At 42.5% G+C, this 27,302-nt stretch overlaps 1 protein-coding gene across 3 annotated transcripts in view; it reads right to left on the reverse strand.

The window, feature by feature from the left end:
• MAN1A2 (mannosidase alpha class 1A member 2) overlaps positions 1–27,302 on the reverse strand; it is a 147,177-nt gene that overhangs the window by 25,813 nt on the left and 94,062 nt on the right. For all 3 annotated transcript variants that reach the window (XR_008822007.1, XM_056339746.1, XM_056339745.1), the window contains exons 7-10: positions 26,492–26,615; positions 25,989–26,082; positions 7,392–7,507; positions 530–749 (exon numbers count right to left, since the gene is read on the reverse strand). Coding sequence is in view for 2 of the 3 variants with exons in the window: in XM_056339746.1 (XP_056195721.1) it covers positions 530–749; positions 7,392–7,507; positions 25,989–26,082; positions 26,492–26,615 (554 nt within the window). In the remaining variant the exon portion in view is untranslated. The remainder of the gene's footprint in view (positions 1–529; positions 750–7,391; positions 7,508–25,988; positions 26,083–26,491; positions 26,616–27,302) is intronic.

Raw genomic sequence — 27,302 nt, forward strand, 5'->3', positions numbered from 1 at the left:
TCCAAAAGACTGAACTTGAGAAACTTCCAGCCCAACAATGAAGTCTGATATTGCCTCTGCACTACTCACGTCTTTGGCCATCTCACCATTGCCATACTCATCTTCCTTCTCTCTGGTTTAATTGTACTTACCCAGAATACACTGTTACTGAAAACAGTAAAAGGTATTATTTGCAAATTTTTCACTCTACGTAACTGTAAGAACAGCATATATGAAATGAAAACCTGCCCTATATATTGTGGAAGACAGAAGTTCACACACACTCCTTCCTCCCTGTGCCCATATCACCCATCTTAGCTGACTAATCGAAAAACAGGGATAAATGTGCAGGAAGGAACCATATAAAGACTATTTTTACATTTACTCACCATGATGTAGATCAGAAGTAAATACATGGGTGTAAGAAGTTATACTGGTATAAAACCAGTACGTGTTAGACAAGGCATATGTCCATAACAAAACTTAAAATGATTATGACAGTTTCTGTATTTCAACTACAGAAATAACCAGATCAGCAATGTTATCTTACTTGTCCTGTCGTATGACTCATGACACGTATGTGCAATTTCAGCTCCAAGCTGCAAATAATGTCCAGCTTTATCATCTCTGGAACCGTCTGCTCCAAGGGCAAACATTCCCCCTGCAAAACAGGTCAAATGGCCCATCTTTCTTTCAAGGTGCCCGTTCTTCCACTCCCCAATGAAGGTCAGTCCTCCATTGGACTTCCTGATGAGATGTTTTTCTATGGCCTACAAGAAGATTAAGAGAACTTTTAAATATTGTTTCACATGCAAGTTTTACATACCAGCTCACCTTCAAGGAATAAATGTACTGTTTTCCAAACAAAAAGAATTTTCTTCTTTCAGATTCATTTCTGAGCACTACAGGAACAAACAACCGTAAGAATTTAATTTCAATGCACACAAAAAAATACCGCAACTGCTAAACGATGCTAATGAAATCAAACACAGGAAAATAACGACACAGATTACATTGCACTTTTAGCTGAGAAATCAGCACAAATTTTACAGCTCCAACAATATTTGTTTACTTATTAACTCAGACAAGTACCCATTCGCGCTGCTGTACAGTCTGTGTGTAGTTAAAAAATACACCTATGCTGGAAACTTTTGGTCAGCAACACATATAAAGGCAGCACCTGCACTCTCAATCAGTCTTTAATAGCATTAATTAACAGGAATGCTCCAGCCACCTTCTATCTGCTTCTTCACAGCAGCTTTCTGATTGTACACAGTCAAGGGATGGGTGAAGGTTAGAGCAGCTGTTCACAAAACCACATTATTTTATAGGTGAGGCAACTCCTGCTTTTTCTTTGCACATTTGTACCAATAGATGCTGTTGCTTTTGACTTATAAATGGTATTACTGTGGTAGTAGGAGAATAGTCGACCTTAGTTTTCAAACTACATGGAACAACACATTTACTTCTTTCAGAGCTTCACAATCCCCACAGTCTACCGCAGTACTTTCTACCTTAGCATTAGACAGTTTTTCTTGTAACTAGAATCTCGTTACAGTTTCAGTCCTACAATAAAGACCACTATCTTCTTTACCCTGGAGACATTATTCTTATCTTCTTTCCAGAAATCTCCTTTGTACTTCTACACATAACTGTCTGACGGGTTCACAACTTCCTTCAAAGTGCGCGACCCGTGACTGGTCAGAGTATTCCAAGGCTGATTAGAGTTGAAGGATTAAAGTGCCATTAAAAAGGCATTTACTGTTCTTGCCACCCTCAAGATCCATTCCAGCAGTGAACACCCCTCCCCATCACCCTTCTGGTACCTGCAGCAAACGACATCCCAAATGTCCACAATGTATCTAGTTTTAGTGCAAAATACAGTTGAGAACACACAGGCAGAGGACCTCGCATACAACTAAAGCGGGTATCATGGATGTGGAGGTCATGTCTGCTGCACACCACTGTCTCCTTGCTATCTACACAGCACAAACTATGCAGTTCGCTGCAACAGAGATTTAATAAATAGATTAATAAGCTTGCAACTTGTACTTCAGGTTTACTAGTGGACAGTGAAATAACCAATTTCCAAATAAGAAAAAAGCGAGACTTTTGTTTGTCCACAAAATGGACAAACAAAAAGCTTCAAGCTCTTCTGTGACCGCAGTAGGTATTTCAAGTTTGGGTTGTTTTGGTTTTTTTTTTGTTTGTTTTTTTAATCAAGCTGATGCTTAACTGGTAGAGGACTGTTGAAGCAGCTGTATTAAAGCCAGCAAGATTTTGTAACATGGAATTCCTCCATCCAGGTACTGAAATAACATCTGAAAGCCTTTCAAAGTTTTCTTCAACAAAAAAAAAATTCTTAGGAACAAAGTTTTTGAAATTACAGTTAGAAAAGGCAAGAGTTTGTAAGATTAGGAGCCTCATCTGGGGAAGACGATAATATAAACGGTAGTATGAAATAGCTGTGTTTCTGAATATGTATGTGTTCCTGGATGGTTTTCTGAATACGTTCTTGACTTGAGATGCTGTATTGCCTGGAGCAACTTCTCAGAACAGTTATAGCGACGCGAATCTACACCTCAGCCATGCAGCCAGCAAAGGTCTGGCAGTGCCCATATGGCCACGGCGAGTGCACTAGCTAAAAGCCAGTGCAGCAGATTACAGGGAGAAGACGGCATTACCATCAGTAGGGCCCCGCTCCTTACTTCCACCGGGGACTGAGCCATCACTGGGATGGTAAAATTTCTCCACTGTCCTCCACCGAGCCTGTGAGTTCTGAAGGTGACGACAGGGAAGCGCTGGTCTGCATTCCTGTTGGGTTCATTTCTTCACTAATACCACTGATGGATCTGAAGGTTGTCCTGACGGCAGGATCCAGCAAGAACAACACAGAAATAACTGATGGAGCAGAAACCACTAAGCCTCTGACAGCTGCCAGAGTGGCTGTCTAACAAATTGGCCATGAGGACTGGCACGACACCAGGGCTGCTGTGGCCGGGGACCCCGAGGTGGGTGACCGTCCAAGCCCCTTTGTTCTGGAAGTACAGGTAGAGGAAAGATTGGATGTGCTGAAAATTCTGCCACTGAAGATGATACTGACGCCTTTAGCACCACCGCTGTTCATTCAATTACCCTAGACTGTGACAACACTGACATTATGATTATAGGATTTTTTTGACCATATGATACATAAAAGTTGAGAAGTCCTTTTTAAAGGAAAGCCACTTTTACTATAGAGCAAAAAGACTTAAAAGGGTTTAGATTATTTATTTCCTGAAGGAAAACTCCATTTTTCCCAAATGTTGTGTGAAATTCCCTTTTGAGTTGTATCTTTATGTAATTTCATAACTGTTGAGGACTAAATGGTTGCAGGAGCATTTCCAGGGTGACAAAACCGCTGTGGTTGGCACCAGGCAGCAAAGGGCAAATTTATACACGTCTCCACAAGCTACTCCATTCTAAACTCGCTTTCAGGGTTTGACTGAAGAACATCATCTAGGCGCAATATGCCTCTCTTCTACATAGAGAGCACATCTTCTGAACTTGAACATCGCTGTCTTGTGTAAGGGGTAGTTTTTGAAATCTGAAAATGAAGTTCTGTTGGCTGCTGAAGTCTTAGGAGTTAGAAAGGAAGCCTGACCAAAAAAAAAAAAAAAAAAGCAACCCTCTCAAAATACTTCATCATTCAACAACCCACGACTTGCTAACTGTATACAAAGGACAATCGATATTTACATAGCTACCAAGGAACTGCTGGGCACTGCTGGCAGCACTGACTAGCAGACAAGAAAAGCTGAGCAGGTTTGGACAGATGTGACATTTGTACCCTGGGCTGGGTGCCTGGGGCCACAGAGCACCCCGAGGGGTATGTAGAGCAACACCATACCACTGGACCACGAGTACCCACCCACCAGAGTGGGCACGTATCCTTAAGCTCCCAAAGACAAGATTTTGTTCACATCAACGAAGAGATTAACTGCAGGAAGAAGCTTCTGTAGTCTGTGAAATGCCCAAAACAATAGGCCACGATGTGAAATGACAATGTTCTCTACCTGATGTTCATGCTTTCTGCGATTTTTATGACTACAAAAAAGAAAAAAAAAAACATTTTCTGAGCTGCCGTGCTATGTTATGATGGTCAAACACAAGGCTAAATCCTTTTAGCTACCTAATGCTGTGCAGTACGAAAAGTGAGGATCAAATTTGTGAGCCTAACAGACTAGACTACTCAAGGCAACAGATCAAAGGGAAGCTTCCTTATCCTCCAGCTGATGCGAGAAGGAGAAAAGACACTTTAAACTAGACTAGCTGGGAGGTCCACACAATAATGTTGAAATCAAAGTTAAGAGGCCCAACCTCAATATTTATACCAACAAAGAATTCTCAGCAAATTTCACAATTTCAGCTTTTATCACAGCTGTGAATCTACATACTAGGACATAGAAATGAAGTGTCCTTTACAGTGGAAGACTGCACTGCTGTTACACAGCATGCAGAGGTCACAGATGCAGAACTCGTTTGTACTCTGGTTATGAAGTATGCAGTGACTGGTAACACTTCATATGCCATGGACTGGAAATCATAACATCTGAAGAACAGACGCTGTTATCTTTCTTCCTCTTAATACCACCAAGGAATGGGGTATCACTGCCTACTGCAAGTCTTGAGAGTTAGGGTATGGCTGGCTATCTCCTAAGCCAAGGAGTGAAGTGTGGCTGGACAGAGACCTTCTTTTAGACTGGCAGGTGCTGAGAACATTCCCAACGCTGTATGGAGTGGGAGGAATGTATTTTACACCTTCCCCCTTCTGCTTGCATAAATGATGTGATGAGCTTTTGCTCCAAGTTTTGAAAAACAAAGAATAAGAAGTGTCAGCTATGGAGGAAGACCTATGTTATGGGCAACAATGAAAGAATAGTAAGGGAATGGGCTCTTAAAAATATGTTAAGTTTTAAAATAAAAATTCAAATTGCAATTAAGCAAAACAAATCCTACTCACTGAGTCTTTGCCCACATCTTCCAATGTCACACAGGACCTGCGACAAACACAAACCCTGAACCAGAAGGATGCTCCACAACGCATTAAACAGTACGGTTCATGCAGATTCAAACATACACAGTGGGCTTAGATGAGAGAAAGTTGAAGAGGAAACCAGCTGATGCTTGCGCTGCAGGTCATGTCACACGAAGTGCGAGCAGCTCAGCTCCTTCTCCCTCCTATCCACAGCGTGTTTTCATCTAGTCCCAGATCTGCTTTGCTGTGTCTCCATGCAGAGACAGAGATTTGCCCATACAAAATGTTTGCAAGACTGGGCTTACAGGGAAGAGGATGAAAGGGAAAGTTTTATTTCCTCTAATTTTAAAGTGCTCACAGTTTAGGAATCAGAATAAAATATTTCAATGGTAACTACAATGCATGTTAAACATCAACTGCTAAACATTTTAAAACCCACAGGACCCAATAGACTATTTTAGAATATTAGAAGTACTCAACTATTGTTTTAAACTACTGATGTTGACTTTAACAAACCCTGGAAAGGTAAGGAAGTTCAAAAGGACTGGGAAATAGCTGATGCTTTAACAGTATCTTAAAATATTAATAGAAAAATCATATAAAATGAAGGATGTGGTGTTAAAAATAAATGTTTGATTGACACGTGCATGCTGGTATTAGGAATATTAGGAATTTCAGGAATTTCCTTGGTATTGTACAAGACATTAGTCCTAAACAAATTCAGGGCAGCACGTATGAAGTGGATTAAAAGTTGGCTTGCTAGAACAGTTCAAAGTGAAAACAAAAAATTGTGGAAAGCCCTCACCCATGAAGATTCTGCAAAGATACTTTTATTCAATGCTAGGGAGCATTTCTACCAATGATCTGCAAGAAAAAAATGCTAAAAAAAATTTGGAGATTACACAAAAATTGATGGAGCTGTAGACAGTGATAAAGTCAGTCCTGTAAAATCATTCAGAGCAGCTGACAAAATGGGTTTTGCCTGAACAATTGTGTTTATTTTAATAGAGACAAGATCACACATTGAGCAAAACCAACTGGAAAGTGGATGGATGACAGTGGAAAGCAAAGGTGGAGAGTGCAAACAGCTCTTGGATGGATGAAGAGGAGGATACTGAGAACAGATCAGGCAATGACATTATAAGAACTATTATATTCTTGTCTCCATACTGAAGACACTTGAAAGTACTTAGCAAAAAGGTTAAGAAATAATTCAAGAACTGTTTTATATTGTGAGACTAAAGAAAATAATGCATTTCTTCTTCAGGAGAGAACGCTGAGCGTACCTTTGTTAGTAACCAGCCACCTGATGCAGATAACCCTTTAAAACATGTAGGGAATGAAAAAGTTCAAGTAGCTGAAAGCCAAACGTACCAAGTTCAGGTCAGGAATAAGACATAGTGCAGCTTCAAAGCACTTTTGGATTTGAACTTCCACTATGCGTCCTTTAAAATGTGAATTTTGAGAACTCCAAGAACAGGTGTTTTGTTTTAGGAGACTGACTATACTAAACCTAAGCTTTAAAAGCTTGTGTTGCAAGAAACACAGCATGCCTAGAGCATGGAACAACTTAGGCACCACACACGTCTGCATGTGGACAAGACTAGACAGTCCCTGCTGCTGTTGGTAGCACGGTTAATGACTAAAATTAGCTTAGCTACGCTCTATGTGTCTTAACCGTAGCACAGGCATGTTGGCACGCAGGGGCACAAGCGAGCCGGATGAAAGAAGATGCCTGTGTATGGGGAAACTAAGCAAGCAAGAGGGCTGCATGAAGCTCAGAGGCACCACAAAAGGGCCCCCACCCCCATCCCAACGCCCACCGAACCGCCCCACGGTACTGCCCTGCCTGGGCAAGCACGACGGGTCTCTCAGAGGGAGCCACACTCTATCACAAGAGTCACAGAGCAAGAAACGGGTACAAACTACGTTTTACAAGATAAGTATGGACTATAACATTGAAACATTTTAGAAAATAATTGAAAGAATAAAACAATTCAGGACTTCAACTCCTAGAATGATTCTGAACACTAAAGAAAAGTGACTTGGTCATTCCTCACACACCTTAGGGTTGCTGGATCTCTTTCCAATAAACTATAGCTTAGGCTTTTACATTAAACCATTTTTGACAAGCTGGTTATTTTTAGCACAATAATCTGCATCAGATGTATTCCACAACAATACATTTTAAACTACTCTGAGTGAAAGCTAGTATTATTCATCCCTGCATTTCTTAAAACTTACATAATCAAAGCAATCCCTGTGGGGTTTTTGGTTGGTTTTTGTTTTGGGGGGAAGAGGCGAGTTAGGGATTTTTTTGTTTGTTTTGTTTTTTAAATGTAAAAGATGGTTTTTAAGTACCACTGTACTGGAAAACTCAGTGAATCATAATCACCTCAATTGCATCGTCGTACATTTTCCTTGCCTCCGTGTCCATCTTGTCTGACATGAGCCAGGCTTTCAATAAATATTCATAAAAACTGTCTCCCAGCCCGCCCACGGATGTGTGATCTGTAGGAGGGAAAGAGGAAAAAAAAGTTGAAGTTGTTATATAATAGCACCTTAAATTTATTCAAAACATGAACTTACATTTTTAAGGTCTACTGTTATAGAATTATCAATATTTTAAGCCTGTTTAGCAGCACAAAGCTGCACTGTATCTCCTGTCCCGTCCGAACTTCATAGGTGTGGAAGCAGCTCTGTGCCTTCACTATTTCTCATTCTGCACAGGCTATCCCTCGTATCAAAATATAATTTAACCTCTCTTTTTATTTCATTCCACAAAACCTAATTGTTTTGCTGCTTGCTAGAGTTTGAGGTTTCTCTAAATTTTTTTTTTACATCCGTAAAAGTATATATAAACACCCATAAGGTCTCTGTATCCAGGATGCAACCAGGTCCTGTGGCTGGCTATGAACTGCCATGAACTACACAGAATCCCATCTTTCCAGGAGATTTTTATTTCCAGCTAGGTAGTTCCTTAACACACTAATGAATTTCTCAAAGTAAACGTTCTCATTTAAATTGTTTCAGTCAAAAGGGAGGCAAATTGCCTTTGCAGTGTGCAGCACCAGCCCTGCTCTGTTCCACTGTACCTGAGCAGCAGGGTAAGGCTGCTTGACTATTAAAATCCACCACCACGTAAACCACAACTCCTAACATGCAGATTTATTTTTTTTTTTTAAATATCTTTTTTTTCTTGCAGGGTTTGCCTTTCACATGTAGTTATCGCTCTGTGCCGGCAGACCCCATGAGAACAACCTACGTTCCTCTCCGGGTGAGCTACGCCTGCTCCCACGCGGGCACCTCTCGCTCAGGCAGTACGTTTATGAGATTTAGTCAGTGGCTCCAACCAGAAGCGCACACAACCACACAACCTTTTGCTTTGCCAGCACCACAGCCCCCCCCCCCCCAGGCACCAGACAGACCTCGGCCAGCAGAAGTGAGGCGAGAGAAAGGTTTAAGACCAACTTCATCACAATGCCAGAAACCCACTGCACTGCTGTTACGGTCACGCATTTTACCAGGTGAAAACAAAGAAGATACGGTACTTCCTTCACCAAAGTACCTCCAAAAAAGTGGTATTCACAGTCTTTCTGGGATAAAGGGGTAAAAGAGAGGTTGGAGCTCTCCTTCTATTGCTTTTTCCTCCAAGCACCGTCCTGCCCCAGCATGCCTGCTTGGCTCTGAAGATGTGAGTAGGAGGTTAGAGCTGGTAGATGCTTCTGCGTCAACTCTTCTCGCTGCCTCTTGACTCCTCTGCTCCGTAACAATGGATTTCTGAACAAAGGAAGGAGCCAGCCTATAGCTTACCCGTTTGGTTTCAGGTTGTGAATCCAGAGCAAATTAATTCATGCCCTTCTCTCCTATCTCAGTCTCTCTTAGACAGCCTTTTCACACCCAGCTACTCAGTGATTTAACTGCAAACAATGCATTTTCATAAGCCTTCTAGCTCTGAGCTGTAAGAGGGCGTTCAGGTCATGAGTCACTTTCTTCCACAAGTACAAGGGCTAGAAATTATTCCTTCAATGCAGTTACATTCTCAAGTAGGCACAAGAACTAAGGCTCCACAGTTTTCAGAAAAAAAGCAGCAAACCATGCCAAGACCTCAGTTACGACTCATGCCAGCACTACTCAGGGACTGACTTCAGAGGAGACACGGCTTAAAACTACTTCTGCTGAGCCGTTGCCTCCTCCCCAGCCAAGCTCTGCAGCCGCTGGAGCCAGCGCTTCTCCCCGGCCAGGACAAGGCTGCGGACCCCTCAGCAGGGCTCGTCTTGGAGCAGCTCCAGCTGGGTTTCAGGGCAGGAGAGAACAGGAAGATGAATGGAAAAAGTTTTATTTCCTAAACAGAGAAATCCACATTCCAGGTGAGTTTCCAAAGTCAATTATCAGAAACAGACCCCGTTTCACATCTACTTCTTCAGGCAGTCATCTGAGAACTGTCTGTCTCTCTGTCAGCAGCTCTCCTCCGCCTCCATCGTGCTTCTCATCTCAGATGAAAGCACAGGGAAGGCAGGAAGCATCAGGACACACAGGACTCTGAGCCATCCCCTAGACAGCCCTTTTTGCACCTTCTTCACGCATTCGAAGAACAGAGCTGCGCAAGCGTCCCAGATACAGATCCTCGTCCTCCCACTCAGCAAGCGAGAAGCAACCATGGCAAGGCTAAAGGCTTCTGAGGGCCTCGCAGCTCCCGGCAGCAGCGTTTTCTTTATCCCTGTTTCATGTAGCTCACTCCAGTTCCCAACTGTAGGAGTTTTCAAGGCTCCTCTCTCACGGAACAGCGGGCTCCCCCACTCCCCAGCTGATGCCCTTCACAGCTGGATCAGAGGGCAGACCTGTCAGAAAGGGCAAACTGACTCTGGTCCTTCTCTTCAGTAGTGGTACAGGGACAGATGAAATATTTTTGGTGGTCGCACATGGTAAGCCATCACAGCCTTTCACACAGACGGGAAGCAGTATTTCAAGGGAGCCCAGTGCGCTGAGACACGGCTGTCTTTACTGCCCTGACCCCTCCACATCTGCAAAAAATAGCTGGGAAGGGTGGAAGTGCAAAGGAGGCCACAGCAGCAGCTCAGCTGAGGGTGAAGTACAGCAAGTTTTCCGACTTCTACAGCCGCACCCTGGAAAGATCTTCTTCAGGTCTTCTGCTAGTGTCAGAAGGTACTGCTAAAGCAGAATCTGCTGCATTTTGTGTAACAACTGTAACTAGAAATGGCTGAAAATTAAAATATTTTTTGTGACAGACTGTGGGACTTTGACAACTTGCTCTCACCTACGGTGGAAATACTAAAGAGCTATTTTTCAAGATTCCTTAGCAAATACACAGCTTGGTGAAAACTCTAGATTTGGGTCATCACGTATCATTCTCTCCTACAAACAAAGCTCTCTACCCAAACTTATCATCAGAAGGTCCACTGCAGTTATCACTCTTTCCTGCTATTTGAGCTACAGCCTAGATGGATTCAGGGATTTAACTAAGATCAACTCAAAATGTTTTGCTCGTAAATGTTTTGCTCGTAAACGTTTTGCCCGTAAAATATTTTGAAGTTTTTCAATCGGCCCTAACCTCGCATGTCAATCCAGAGCACTAAAAAGGAACAACTCATGATCACAGTACCGGACTTTGCAACAGCATCTTGGCACTGGGTACTCTTCAGTAGACAGCTGTGAGGGTATCATGTTTAAAATGTTTATAAATATTTGGCAAATGTCTAATATTTGATCTACAAGAATTAATTAGCTCTATGTCATTTAAAGGGTTTTACTGTGAAGCGTTTCACAATGAAATTCTGAAAGAAAATTCTTTCCAGGTTAAGACAAATATAGCAAAGCGAACAGAAGCACGAGGGCCTATCAAACATGGCAGAAGCCACATACCCTGTTCAATGACACGTATACATTTTTAGAACATTCATTCCTTCCAATCAGGACAAAGATATTTTCTTCATTCCTCAATTTTTTTTCAAATGTAGGCTCAGATGACTGGGCAAACCTAAAAGTATTCCAAGTCAATGATTCCTTGGGAAGTCTTTATTTTAAACTAAAAGACACAGCAGCTGCAAAGAATACCTTCACCTATTGCAACCAGAAGCATTTACAGAAAGCCCTTATTTTTTCTGGTTTGTCACACACTTGGAAACACGTGTGCAAACCTGCACACCAGTCAGTCCGTTTGCAGACTTCCTTCTTGCCAGAAAGAACCAAGAAAAATCCTACTAGAAAGAGTATGATATTTACAGTTCATAGCAACATTTTTGCTTGGATACTTCACAAGATTTACATCCTGGTAAATATTGACATTTTTCTTCTTAATAAGCAGCACACAATTGGAAAGAAACAATTAAACAATCAATTTCATAGCAATATCTTAATGAGTTTTTAATTTATTGATAAAAGAAGATCTATATTAAGTCAAATACCGTATCTCAGCTAATATTCCAAAAATCACATCCACCCCTTTTCCACAGAACGAGTGGAGGATCTTCTTTTAAAAAACTTCTCACGCCATCATTATTGAGTATTTCTAAATCTAGTTTCACTCCAAATGTTCTTATTCTTATCAGCAACCTGTTAGCTCACTGCTCAGACAGTCTCCTCCAAGGAGAAGCAGGACAACTACTCCACAGCCAACCGCAGAAACACAGCGGCTCCGGGGGGCACATACTTACTGACCGACGCGACAGTGCAGCTCAGCTCGAGACGGGAGGGAGAGGCTGTGGCTCTGGTGATTTGTTCTCTGTAAGGGAACTAGTTTTCTTTACAAATCCAGGGAGACAAGCTCATTTTTCCCCAGGGCATAGGCAGCCGGGTTCCCCCGCCTCAGTTACAGCTGAGGCACTCTGATGCATCTGGCTGTTCTTCCTCCCCAGGACTAATTCCTGGGGAAGGCAGTAGGGAACAGAGATACGGGGCATTCACACAGCTCACCCTCCTCGGAGATCATACCCAGATCTACCCGGTGGCTGAAAAATAGTTTCCTCCACAGCCAGCCAGTTTCGAAACGAAGGGCAGCGGTTCGCAGGCACGCGGTTCTGGCAGCCGCTATAACTCACCAACACGTGCCACTTGCTTTGTTTACAGGGAAAGTTGCGTTCAATGAGCAATAGAATATTTTCCACAACCACCGAAGCCCCCTAAAGATAACATTAATAACAAAACCTGCTCTAATGAAGGCCTACCTGCTCTCTAGAGCCAACTGAAGATGTGCAAATTATTTTTAAGCAGATGGCTTTAAGTAGTTAACAGCAGCTTAACGAGGCAAATTAAAAACAGTTCATGATTTGCTAAACCCTCTCTGCTTTGTGCCTTAATTGTTCAATTGTCATTTCTTGGCAATGAGAAGGAATTAAGAAAGAAGTCAGGCGCTGTTTTAAAACCAGCACATCATGTCAGAAGGGATGCTGCAGTCACAACACCGGGGGGTGAGGACTCCTGCCACCCGTGAGCAGATGGCTGGCGAGACACTGCCCTGTCCTGACCCCCGGGCACCTCCTGCCGTCCTTCCACTGTGTCCATAAAGCTATTACGCATCACTCACTGCACACGGAATGAAAAAGATGAAATAAAGCGCTAAACAGGAGTGTGTTTAGCGTGCACAGGCTGCCATGCTGAAAGGCAGTACGGTGAGGTAACCTTCTACCTGTACGTAAGCACAAGCAGGTGGAGATGAGGAGAAACTACACCCACAATGTTTTTAATTCACTAATTTGCACCTACAACACTGACTTAATATCTTTAAGTATAGGCAGCTAGAGAACTAGCAACCAAAGAATCAGAAATTTGGCAATATGTAAAAGCAACTCAAATCTTAGAACTGGAATCATTAGTTGTGACTCTGCAGTAAAGGAAAATTAACCTAAACCTGCCTACAGCGCTGCACCCAACAGACTGGAAAGACCAAGGTGAACAAACTACCGATCCATTTCAACCAGAGGAGTAGCAGTGCAGAACCACTTTGCAACAAAAGAACGTAGTAAAGAGGGAGACTGATTTTCCTCAAGGATTGCGAACACCATATTTTTGACAAAGTGCTATTGTAGTATGTCAGGGAAGGAGTGGAAAAGTTAAGTGACCAGGAGGGAGCAGCGAAGTGATTAAGCTAATACTAACTTTCCTTAAGAAACCCCCACACCCCCTCACCGTTAGCTGATCTGGGTACCAACTGGCCCTACACTGCAAGAGCCCTCTTGCTCTGTGCAGGAAACTTTTGAGGAATTATTTTTCTGTTTGCCTTTAGAGTGGCTCTCATTAAATTTCAGTTCAATCTTTACTTCATGTAGTTGGGCTTAGCGCCCCTCAGCTGCTCTAAATAGGTGCAAGCTCCCCTTCTAATCCTTTAATCCAGAATGCTGAGGCCCTGGAAATTGCAGCTGCTGCAATTCACGGTGGAAATTCATCCTAAGGATGCCATAAGCCATAAAGGATGGCTTAAAAGTGCAAACACTTGTACATTAACTGCAGCAGAGGCAAGCCTGATAAAAGGAGGTGGAGGTGCAATTTTTAGTCAGCTCTGAATCGTTTATCACTGAAGAACATGGTACCAGCACGCATTTTTTTTCTGAAAACACGCAGGTTGTCACATAACAGAACTACTCCCAAGAACAGTTCAGGTTGCAAAGCCAAGCCTTAGTAAGCCAGGAGCAGCCGGACAGGCATTGCTTCCTGCTCTATGGTCACAACAGACCCAGGCACAACAAAAACACAGCTCAGCCCTTCCCAGCCTGGGGGTACGCGATCACGCCGGCTCGGCACGCACAACTCTAGAGAACGTAGCAGCTCAACTCCAAATACTCCATATGGAGAAAACAGATGTATTTTCGAAAGGTTTGGAAAAATATGGATGGTTTTCTCCTCATGCAGTCCTGAAACAAATAATTCCCATGGTATTTCATATCCAAAACATGATGGTTCCTGAGTTTCCTAACTGTAACCCTGAGAAAAAACAGACTTTACTCTGGGTAGAACCGCATTCCACCTCTAGCTTCATTTAGAAACGTCTGAAGGATTTTTATCAAAGCTGTTTAAAAAAGCCCAACAAAACAGCTTGAGGCAGACAGAGTAATTCAGTTGGAAGAGTTGAAGTTTGGCAGCTACAAGGAACTGAAAACACAATCACTTAATGGAAAGTGTAGAGCAATATTAAGTGCTACCAGTTTCTTGCATAATAAACTAGAGGAAAATGACTTCCTAGAACTGCAGTGATTATCAAACTAAAGATTAAAATTCTCAAACTTGCCCAATTCAGGTGTGTGCAAAGACAATAGAAATAATTTGAAACAGAACAGCAAGTACAGCTAGCCCAATATATATATAACATACACATACTTAGGTAACTCACGTTAGAACTAAAACACATCTTCACACGGAACGCAGCTATTGATTCTGCAATGTCAAAGTAGTATCCTAATTTGGCATCTTACAAGAGACTCTCCTTTCACACTCAGGAACTCACAGCTGGAACAAATACTTTCCTTTTTGTATTCAAACTTCCCTAAAACTTCAAAACATTCCAGCTGTTATTTATAATTCTGGAAAGACTGAGACCTTTTCTTAGAAGACATGTCCACAAATTAAGACTAATCATCTAAATACATCAAGTCCGTTTGTGAAAATGAACAACACATTAAACATTGGTGCTTTTAGTGAAAAGTGACATGGCCTTTTATCACCTGAAGTTGCCTTTTTGAGATTTTGACACTCACTGAGAGCCCCTGAACGAAGCATGCCTGCCTCTGCCAAGTCTGGAGTCAGTGTAATCCCACCTGCAGCAGCAGCTTCAACTGGAAGCTGCTGGAATTTGCAGTGGATCGATAGGAAGCGAGGTACACATCTACCTCTGATGACTTTTTTTTATCTGATAAGGTGGCTGTGAAAAAACAGCTATGGGGTGGTAACATCACCTGCTACAAACAGCGCTGCAGTAGGTATGTGCCCATAGCCCCTAGAGTCCCTTTTGAAGGACAGTGTCTATGTGGGGGACTGCCAAGCTCTTAAGGTCATTGCAACCTTTAGTTTATTCACCTCAGTCTTCACCCATAAGATCTCAACTCTCCTCTTGCTGACTAAAACCAAAAACATGGGAGAGAGAAAACCCTTACTAGATTAAATCTAACCCAACATCCATCTATGCAAAATTAACTGGCAAACCCACAGTCACCAACTTCACCTTCTCCTCCAAGCTTTACCAAGAGCGCAGCAGCTCACGTACTCATACACACACGCGTATATGTACACGAGACACGAACGCCGGCAGTCAAAAGAGTCAAAGAAGCAACGCAAGACACACTCTGGTTTTTATGTACTTACAGATTACGCCCCCTGCAATACAAATCCAGGTACTCTGCATGTTTGTTCCTTCTAGACTTGTGCCTATCTCTCTCATTTTTCTTATGACAGACGCCTGACTGGCGCACACAGCCAGCCGAGGCTCTGGTCACTCAGTAGGTGCGAGGACACTGTGCTGATGGTAAGAATCATTCCGTTCACATGCTATGACTGAGCCTGAGGTACCACAGCCCATGTCTGCACTGCAGCCATCGCCATCCTTCCCTTTTGTTTTGACCACATAGGCCAAGGAGCGTTACAGCGCGCTCTGCACACCCAGGCATCAGCTATGTCTTCAGGCAGATGCCCAAGACGAGCTGGTACTTTACCTCGCTGCTACGGACAGCCCAGCTCCCAGCGGAACGGCACAATTAAAAGCACTCATCAGGAAGACACATTCAGCATCCACTGAACAAAACTACAGACCCTCTTCCCTCAGTGTCACCAAACTGGAAGCATCCACATGTAACTCAGACTATGAAGTCTCACATACTGCAGACAGAATGAGACGCAATGGCTGTTATGCATCATCTGGATCTATCTGGGGTCTGGAGAACAACGCTGATAGAACCAGAGGTGCACAGGCTCCAGCAAGTGATGCAGCAGGAATAAAATAAACACACATAACTGTAATCAGGCTGCAACAAGTTTGTAACCGGACTTTGTCAGGCTCCCCTTTAGTAAGAAACGAGTAAGTCTAGAATAGTTCAAAAATACAGTTTACCTATACGGAGACCCTAGGACAAAAATCAGTTGTTAAAGAAATAGCAAGATTCCACAGGCGCTCACAGAGCACGTACCGAAGGATACCTCTGTACTCCCCTGCTGTTCTCAGTTAGCTGTCTTCAGAGCCAACAAATGAAACCCTCAGGAATACCAGGCAGTACCCTAAGACATGCTGGACCCTCTTCATGCAGATTAATTTGCTGAATTCACAGCAAAGAAAATAAATGTTAAAGCTGTTGCAGGGCAGATTTAAAATTCTAGATATTGATTCATTCCCCACCAAGATCATGCTCTCAAGTATGGTTTGGTGGTACAGCAAAATAAAATATTCACCTCTTTCCACAGTAACGTATGCAAGCACTTTCAAAACCCAGTTAACACCATATCCAGCTCCTTCCTTTAGGAATTATTTATAGACACTCCTTTTCAAATACATAATTCATACACATGTTTAACCTTCCAGCAACACTAGAATCTTTAACACACTAAACAAAGCTTTTATTTGTTCAGCTTTTTCAGCATCTTGCTCAACAGACCAGTGAAATGTCTTAACCTTGTAGACTTAGAGAAAGCATTATTCCCTATAACGCACAGCTCTGTTGTATTTCATTAAAGCAAAGTTTTAACAGATTAACTTGCTCTTGGCTTCTAATGAATAAACAAATTTGAATGCAACCTTTTCTTGGAACATAGTTAATTACATTTGTACCAGGTTGTAAAGCAAAAGGGCAGGGGGAATTCCCCAGTAGAGATTACATAGATTATTTTCTATTCAAAACACATACATGTTCCTAAATACAGAATGAGACCCAATATTTTGGAAAGAAAAATTAAGGACATCTGTCAAGATAGCAAAGAAAATTAAACAGCAGAGAAGCGCCCCCACCTCCTCATCTGCAACTGGTACATGCATGCCTGCTGCTGGAAGTCTAATAATCATCTTGTGTTTTTGTATTTGTACTTAATGTACTCAACTGAAAGCAGATTTGAAATGAAAAAAAACCCACCTCAATAAAGGCTTGCATCAGTCAGCAAAGTAACCACCTCGCAGACTGCACATCTCCAGTTCTATAACTGACTTTCCAACCACACATAAAAAAAGAAATTCACTTGCTAAATCAAATACATGTGCAAAGATGAAGTCAGGTTGGGAACTATTCCTGCAAGTATTTCTACAATAGACAAGATGAATTATTTTAATCCTGCACCATTTCTATTTAAGAAAGAAAATCTTTTCCTTGCACCAAAAGGAAAAAAATCACCCAAGAATTAAAGCATTAGAAACTATTACCCGCAGGTCGAAATTGAAGGCAATTATCTGAAGGTTTTTGTAAAATACATTTTGTAAAATACAGGTTTGCTTGGCACAATTCCCTCCGATACCTTTTGGGTTATGGATTTTTTGCCAGAACCTGACATTATATGTCACAACTTGATTTTCTGCAACTCTTGGTGTCGCTGGTTTCTTAGAGCCTTTAGGGGTATTAACAGATAACATTTAAGAGACTAATTCTGCTAAACAAAGCGTCTAAGTAAATATATGAACAATGTAAGGGTGGGGGGCAGAAAATTCAAAGCACCTTCATAATTAAAGGAGAACGCTAGCAGCTGCAGCTGGCAAAGACAGGAACTGTCAATACTAGCATCCTTCTCACTACCCATAACTAGACTATCAACCTGTTAGTTTATGTTACAATTATATTTTTATCTGAAATATCTGTCTGCAATATATCTTTGATCTTCTGAAAGATCACTTCATTTCTCAGTATTATTCACTCCACCTTACAATCTGCAAGGGCTTTGATCTCCCAGAGGTAGGTGCGAAGACTGAAAGGGCTTCTTGCTTAATTTGAACAATGAAAGTGCCGAAAATAGAAATCCAAAGAGCGTTTACTTATCAGCCTCTGCAACACCCTTGACAGTTTGCATTCCAGAGAGCCAGGACAGCACCCTCCAGCCGATGTGCTGACCGTTCTCAGCATCCTCACGTGGGGTACACAAAATGGGAAAGCACCTTCCTCATCAAGTTATCTGGGTGAGGAATACTCAGTATAGAAGAAGTAACGAATGACAAGGAAATCGGTAAATTAAACATGGACATTAACAGGCAGGTGGTGACAAACAATAACCCAGAGCAGAACTCTCCAGCTACTGATTGATGGGCCATTAAAGGAACTTTTCTCTGGCACAACGTGGGAGAGCCACCCTGAACTCTGTCGCTGGTGAGAAGGGGGCAACATGATCGTCATGAGCATTGTGAGATATTTCAGGGGACTTGCAGAACTGTAAAATCTATTTATGGGACAGCTGAAAGGGCCTATGGCTTTAGATAAAACTTTTATGAGCTATTTAGGGCCAAAGGGACGGAAAGGGAAGGATCAGGGTGGACTGGGGAGGAATGAACAGGGGAAAAAATGGAGACGAGGTGGCTTGAAAGGGTCTGGTCGCACATAAACAGGCTGTAGATCACCACAGTTGTCTGTCTGAGCCCTGCACCCTACCAGCACTGACTGCCCTATCTTCTTATTAAATCCTTTGGTTTAGCGTGTAACCCCACTCACTATCCTACGTGTGGGTGCTGCAAGGTGCAAGCATCAGCAGCTGGAGAAGCAGCCAGAGGTTGCAGAGCTGGCAGGGCTAGATGCCAGCACCTCGACAGGCTGGCACACAAGAGAGGTCTGGTGCCAGTAACTGGAGGGACTGGGAAGCATGTTGCACGGTCAGAGTGCCAGCAACTGGAGAAAGGGGCTGCAGGTCCATGTGGTGGTTTATGTGCTGGCAACTGGAAACAACCGTGTTGGGTTTTCCCCACCCCCCCCCCTTGACCTTAACCCTGAGTGCATGTGTGTACATGGAATTCACCAGCAAACGTCAAGCTGGACACACCAGTGAGAGGAGGAGACCTGCACCTGAAAAGACCCGAGCTCTGAGGCAGCGGCTGTGCCTGGGCTGCAGGGCTCGAGCACAGGCATCGGGCAGGCTGCCAGCCCCACGGGTGCTGACGGATCCACGAGTGTGCGGGCACTTGCAAGGAGCGTGCAAGCATATGCATCTACCTGACAGGGGACATCAAGGAGCAGCAAGACCTGGCTACCTGTACGTATGGTTTATGTGCATCACGGCGGCGCCGGGTGCTACAAAGGCAGCGCCGTTGGTGCAGCCTGCGGGCAGCCGCATTTTCCTCCTCGCAGCATACGCGCGCACCTCTCTAGGCACGTCCTCGGCCTCGCTGCTGGCCAGACCTGCACCCAGTAACAGCAGCAGCTGCATCCATCAGTCTGAGATGGAGGGACCCCTACCTGGCTGGGCTTCAGCGACTGGGAAGGAGGAATCTCCAAGTCCTGGAGACTGCTGGACACAGTGGTTTTATGAACTTCTTTAACAAACTGCATTACAAACACTTAGATCAAATCTATTTTCAGTTTTCCTTTAAATACTGACAAATATAGACAGATGGTGCTATGTATTTGATACCACGTCATATGACAAATGAAAATAGATGGGGTGTATTGCTCATGGTTTGTCTATTACCTGCAAGAGTTTAAATTAAGCAGTTCCATTAATTACCTAGCTCAGCCCAAGAGCATTAGTGCAAAACCAGCTGTACAGACAGGCATAAAAAATTAGGAATATTCATCCAGTATTCACACTAACTTGATGACAGTAATTTAAAATTGTTTTTATTGTTTTTTCTACCTGTGAAAATTGCACCATTTTAATGGAAGTGTCAATCTCATCCAGTTAAGTTAAATCAACAGATGCCTTCTCTAAATAATATTTTAAAATTAAAAGTGCTTGGTTTGGTTTAATTTAGTAATGTATTGCTAGAAATGAAAGACCACCCGAAGAAACTGAAACATGCACATCTACAAAGGTATCTGCTTTGGTTCATTTAAAGGCCAGCCTACAGCGCAAGCAACGGGGAAATCGAGGGTACAGATTTCCCCCATTCAGCCACCTTGGTTGTGCTTTACTCGCTCTGTAGTAACAGATGCAGGGAACTACAAGGAAGTGAGAACATCACCAAAAGGTGCTAAGGCAACATGTCTAACCCTCTTATTTGTCTTCAGAGACTAGTCATCACTTGGTACGTGAAAGGCAGCATTTAAATTCCGTGCATTAATACACATACAAGGACTCACCAACAACACGATGTTGGTCGATGTAACTGCACTGCCAGGGTACCCCCCTCATCATGCTTTTAACTTAGTCCACTTGCAAATCTGCCTGCTAAGGGGCTTGTTTTCAGTGAGGAGACGTGAACACAGCACTGTGGAACAGGCTGCAGTCTGAACATTCATCACATCAGCATTCAGGGGTGGTAATTTCAGTATTTGCTATTACATTCCTAATAGCAATAGTTACTCAGCGCACACACCGTAAATTCTCACACTAGCTCACTTTACAGTAACTTGTTAATGTGCTCACATATCACTAAGGTGTAATAAACACAGGTGGCTAACACAGACTAGGTACTTCTGCTTGTTTTCTTGCATATGGAAGCCATATATGGCTTAAAACCAGATTTTAGTTAAGCCGACAGCTTGCTAATGTAACCAGCCCAGGTAATTCCACAGGTAGCCCAGGTGCAGGAAGTCAGGGCGATCTGGGTTCCCCTCCAACAACGCTATCACTTGCAAGAGATATTGGAACCAGATGAAATGCAGTGATTTATTCCACTATTGGAAAGCAGAAAAGTGCCCAATTCAGAGAAATGTGCAAACACAAGTGGCATGTCCTGACCTGGCAATAACATGCAAAATTGGTGTTTTCTTTGTTATTGCTGTTCTAGTTGGTATTCTCAGCTAACCTGTTTGCAAATGCAAATTAGAATTAGATGTTCTCAATATATTTTCATTTTAAAAAAATCACCTTTCTTCAGTACAAAATAATTTCCACAATTCTGAAATCTCTTGCTTTTAATAAAAATCCTAGTTGTATCTGCTTAGCAGGTTCCTCTAGAAAGCACTGTCACCGTTTTTGAAAATAATCTAAATTCAAAGTTCTGATGCTTACACCAAACCAACCGCTCACCAAGTGAAAAGAAAAGCTAACAAAGTTAAATGTAGGTTATTGTGAGAGGTTAGAAAATGTTTCTTGCCGGCTATTTTCCTTTCAATCTTACAGAAACTGAAACCCGAAGGCAGAAGTGTTGTAAATCACTTGTTCCTACTGGACCATCACCTCAGTTTGTAAGTAAAAATTCAATCTGTCAACACTCCTGTGGGCATGATAGCTCTGCCTTCTAGCAGAATCCCCAGTGAGCTGACAAATCCTGAGCAGAACCCATTAAGAAGCTGTCTGTCACGCCACTCATGCTGTGCTAATACCTGCGCATTACAATCTTAAGCACAAATATTTAGCCTACACATGACATCATTCTCCTCCTCTGGGGTATAACGAGCTCCATTCCTGCTCCAAGCAGCAAGGGCCCCACCGTGTACAGCTCTATTATGAAGCATTTTCACTGGAAACCACGGAGATTTAGCAATGACCAGTAAGACACTCACCCCACAGTTTTTAGGGTTGGGGTTTATGGCATTAAATGGAAAAAAAAAAATGATAGGATGCAACAGTAGCCCACGTGCAGCCCTGCCTGCTGCGGCTCCTGGCCCTGGCTGCTGCTGCTTCATGAGGCAGGCAGAAAAAGAAAGGAGGTAATCCATCTCCAGAACCCTGCTTCAATGCATTAAATGCACAGGGAAACATATGCTCATAAAAATGTAAACATTGCAAAGACATGGCTAGGGATTAGATTTATGTCACACAGTATGACTCCACTCTACAGCTTGTGAAGAACCCGAAAGCAACGGTCAGTCACATCCTTCCTGACAAAACCATAGTTACTAATTGACTGGTTTCGTTACTTTACTGATTATACCTTTTTAGGTATTTATTTCAGAAACATCGACTGGTTTTTGAATGAAAACACGTATCTCTGTGAGCACCAGCAGAACAATGAGCAAAAAGGACGGTCTGCATGGCTGGGGCACTGTCCCCAGAGCATCGCTCCCCAGCAGTGAAACTGCAGAACACACTGTTTACGCTGAGATCAAAGGGCCTGTGCTCTGATTAATCAAACCGCAGCAGAAATGACTCATCGGACCCTGCATCCTACCAGCAGAAGGACAGCGACAAGGTTGCAGAACGTCACATCCACTGTTCCACTTCCCCTAACCCAAGGGAAGGGACCACATTTAAAGCAGGCATCTGAATGACTGAAAACAGACAAGGCACAGCAACATGGCCTCAGATCTGCGTGGGCTAAACACACACGTACTCTGAAGCACAGAAAAACCCTGTAACATATTGCTGATGTCCAGAAGCTCTGAAAGATCTGTCCAAAAGCTAGATCATCATCACCCAAGAACCCTAGATAGGTGAAAAGGACTGGGTAGCCAGCGTCCCTTTCTTCTCTGAGTCCAGACAACTGGAAGTGGTTTGGTACCCACAAGTATCAGTGAATTAAACGTAGGAGAAAATGACAGCAGCTAAAACCAGGCTTGTTTAATGACTCTGTAAACAAATAAATATCACCTTCCCCCTCCATAAAACCTATCACTGACTTAACACTCTGATTTCCCAACACCCGCAGCTGAGATATAAGCTTCGCATTTACGAATTATATCCAGTTCATATAACATTCTGACGGGGAACATGACATTTAGATTCTGCAAAATCTGAGATTCCAAAAAAGAAAGGCAGTATGTCGTGAGACCCTACATGTGTGAAGAAGTTGCCTACATGGCAGCATCAACGACTGCACAGATCCCCGGAGCAAAGACGACAAAGGAAGGGAAGGTTTCCAGATGGGGTATTTCAAGGCACATTAGTGGCTCACGCTAACAGTTAATTCTTGGGATGGCAAGTCAAAGTAGATGCAGTCCTCGTGAGCTTTCTCGGTTAAAAACACAAAATGAGGATGTACCCAGGCTCCTTGTGCAAACACCTCAGAGAAGGTGTCAAAATACGTTACCAGGTATCAAGGTAGATAAGCTCTTGTTGCAAGTAGAGCTACAGCTGGCTTACAGCCCCCTGGGGCCGCAGCAAAGCCAAGAGAACGAGGCTTCACTTTTCTTCCACAAGTCTGTCTCACAACAGGAATGGCCTTTAAGTATTCAAGTCTACCTATCAGCCTGCTAGAACAAAATTAATCAGAAAACCAACACAGAAATACTATCTTTTCTCTTCTACTCAAATCATCTAAATTTTTTCTTTACCAAAAATAAACACTGAGAAAACTTGACCTCAGTGGTTTCTTCCATTATATATTTTGTTTAATACTCTCTGGACAATCAACTGGTATTAAGACTGCTATGTGCACATCACTGCTGTTTTTCTTACTTTGAATAAAGGTACCCGCCACTAGAATGTACCTACTGCTAGAATGACAGATACGGAAACAGAAAATAAACCCACTGCTAGAATGATGCTGTATTGCAGCTACATCCCATATTACTTCAACGGTGTATTTAGGTAGATTTATTTTACCTGTTTCATACCCCTCATGACTTAGATGGAATACTGTACAAATCAACAGAAAAGCTGACTAAAATTGAGCCAAAAAGGTCTGAGAAGGGGGAAAAAAAATGTTAGGCAGAAGAGGAAAAAAAAAACCACCAACAACAAAAACAAAACCCAAAACCCAGAAAGGTCAGAGTCAAGAGTTACACGTATCTAGGCAAATAAAGAGTTCTGAAATAATTCTCAGAAACTATGTGGAGAAGGTACTTTGCACAAGATAAAATGCATCAAAGGAAAGGTCACAGCAAAGATGAAAAGGGCAGCCTTCCCAGAAGCTGCAAGAAGAGAAGTTACGCTTTGATACTCTTCCCATTGTCTCAGCCTTTCCAGTACTAAAGTAAGTAACAAGCCAAACACAATGCTCTTTGAAATTACCTTCCGAGGAGGACATGAAAGCCTCGCCTGCCCTTAACAACAACAATGGGACTCAAGGCAGTATCAGTATCACAGACTCAGACCCCAGCCCTCCAGTGAACTGAGATGCAGCGCGTAAAGGCATCACCCTCACGTAACCGGCTGCTGTGATGCAGGGGACAGTCTCTGCAAGAGAGGCAGAAGGAAAATTCCTGCCCAAGCCACAGCTATTCCAGCTCACGTGTCCAGGGTTCCAGAGCACGTGCACCCTTACTGTAACCTCTTAAACTTCTGCAAACAGATTTCAGTGAGGAGCGATCTATCAAAGACACAATAAAGACTGTTTCTCACCTGGTCTGCAAAAGGAAAAATAGAATTATCAATTCTTGCTATCTTGTCCCCCCCAAAAAATTTCAAGATACGTTTATAGAAGCTTGCTCATTTGGGGAAAAATCTTAGAAATACTACCAGAACATCTCTATCTGTAACTGAAAGCTTATTTGCTAAAAAAAAAAAAAAAAAGAAACAAAACCCCCCAACAACCAAATTAGAGGAAATAGGTTTGTGACTCATGAGCAGCACAGAAAAATTAAAGGCTCTATGAAGCTGTATTCTTTTTATCCTAAGAACTTAAGTCTCAGCCTCTAACCCTAAGCTTTAGTCCCAAGTGTATTATCTTTCCAAATTCATTTAAATAGTATGTTTGAGCTCCACCAAACTTCTGCAAAGTTAAAATTTTCACTGTATGTTTATTCTCAGTGACCAGGAATATTTTCTTCAAGAGCTGCTAATTCTAAGCATTACTATTGCAACTGACAGACAGCCCCTACAGAATCCAGGTGATACGCCACATTAGATCACCTTTGATAGAAGCAGCAGGAGCAACTGGTTAGGAACAGCAAAAAGCAATAGAAGAAATTATTTCAGAACAAGGTAGAATCGTCTTTGGAATAAATACTAGGTGAATATTTTTATATTTTCACCTTTTTTCTGAGTGCATTGATCAACCTAAATTTGTCTGAAGAATTTATGTCATCTACCCATGTGTCCATCTTAGAAGGTGTCACTATTCTCTCAAAGACATTAGATGCTTTGGAGAGAATTTTGGCCTTAATGATGGCATGAGATGACTCTTTTCAGAGTCGTGGCAACGCCAGCCGCACGCACGTCCCTCGTACACCGGCTCCAAAGCAGATGCAAATTCTGTTTGCAAGCCACAACACATTCTGCTAGGTATCTAATGCCAACCACTGAAATCCTCGAAACCTGTCAATGATGTCAAACAGTTCATAAATAGATCTTGCTTGTTTTTCTTAAATAAACTTGCATTCATAAAAGAAACAGGAACAGAAACCTTGAAGAAAAAGATTCTCTTTTATCACACCCACTCTGACAGCACTACACCACTCAAGTTTTCTTGGAAGAATCACTTCAAGAAAAAGAATTGTGTTTGTGACTTTCTTTGTGTTTTCTCTCTCCACTCACACTGTCAGCAACAAAAACATTTTTTTCTTTTTATTCCAAAGCCCCTTCCCCCCCGCCCTTTTAAAAATAAAAAAAGAGACCTTGATACCAGCAGGATCTATGAGGAGGCTCATGGTGCCATTCCACATGCCACTAAGCAGAAGAACGATGTTTGTAAACGTCAGCCCTAACACCAGGTGAAGGAGCTCCAATTTAACCACCACAACACACATCACTTCCCCGTTACCGTACAGTAAGCCACTAACCAGATGGTTTGCAGAACAAAACCAAAGTGAGGAAACCATCTGCAGCCTCATGCTTTACTACTGAAGACTTTATTGACTGCTAAAAGGACAAGCACCAGAACGAGCAGGAAGCTGCTTTTGGGAAGTACCATAAAAACTGAGCTGGTGCCTTCAGAAAGTGACAGGCAAAAATCGGTTTCAGGAGATCTCAGGCCCAAGTTACCCTGCTACACTGCATGTTCTCAAGCAGTGCTGCTTGTACCCTACAGAGTAGTCTTTCTGATCTCCCACTCAGCAACAAAGTAAGAAGTAGAGCTTTAATTAGGAATGAATAAAATAAGAATACTTACGCTGACCCCATCGGCCTGTTCTTGGATTCAAATAATTTGGATAAAGTCCATTAGGACGATCCATTTTTTGAAGCAACTTCCGAATGTGCATGACCTAAATTAAATCAAGAATCAGGATCACCACTAACAAGGTTCATCTGCTCTCTGCACATAGTTAAATCTAATCTTTTTTCTTTTTTTTTCTTTCAGTAGTAATTTTCTTAATCTGAACCCAGAAGCTTGCTTTCTTGAGGGCTTCCTGCAGATTAGTATGTTTTTGTTTTTAAAGGACTGCTCACACAAACGTGTTTAAAAATTATGGGTTTTAAATGTATGCTGAAACATGTAAGAAAACTTGTGTTGTATTTCTTTCAAGTAGAAATTTATGACAAGTATGAAAATATTTACCTGCTACCAAGAATGCAAACACAATTCAATATAGAAAGTACTTCCCCTTTACTGCAATTTATGATGAAACAGCATAAGAGACACTTGTATGATAAAAACCTGAATTTGAGACCCACCTTGTTGTAGTATACAGGGTCCCCTGTCAAATAGCTGAGGTGGACAAATTCCATGTGCAAGGTTCCAAACTCTGCAAGGATGCTGCTGCCGGCAGAAGCCCAGCCCCAGTTTCGACCCACGCCACTGAATTCCAACAAATATGCATAAAAAAGAGAAAACAGCAAGATTCAGAATTACTGTGCACTAGTAAAAACCACCGCAGCAAATTAACCAAGTAACAGCAAAATATTAACCCCTACTTCAGATTACAGGAGTTGGGGTTCGACTGATCAGTTGGCTCATTGGTTGGGTCTTTCTGGAAAGAAGATACCGTAACCTCATCAACATAAAGTCCTCTGATTAGAAGATATAATATCTCAATATCACAGAAATATAATGACCTAACACTGGGCGCAACCTCAGTTGTTTATTCACCGTATGTCCCTAAGGACGTGAATCAAAAGCAATTCTCAGAGAAGGAGGATGCTTCTGAAGGTGGCAGCACTCGCTTCCCTGTTCTGCTGGACATCTGCTGCGTCCCCTTGGCCTGGGTGGGACGTGCTTCGAGGCAGTATCAGACACTCCAGCAGGACGGGAGCAGGCCCTATCCTATCTGCATCCCAAACCAGCATGCTTGCTGTAGGCAGAACAGTACGAGGTCCTCAGGCTCACGTAAAGAATCATCAGCAAGTATCATATAACTCGTGTCTTTTGCACTTTAAGAAATACTATTTTGCTAAGTCATAACTCCTGAATTCCCTCTGGTTTCACTGAAAATGGGAGTTTTTCACCACGTTCCAGGATCAGGTCTTTTAATTCCTGAAGGTAACT

Source organism: Falco biarmicus, chromosome 5, assembly GCF_023638135.1.
Source record: "Falco biarmicus isolate bFalBia1 chromosome 5, bFalBia1.pri, whole genome shotgun sequence".
Taxonomy (NCBI): Eukaryota; Metazoa; Chordata; class Aves; order Falconiformes; family Falconidae; genus Falco; species Falco biarmicus.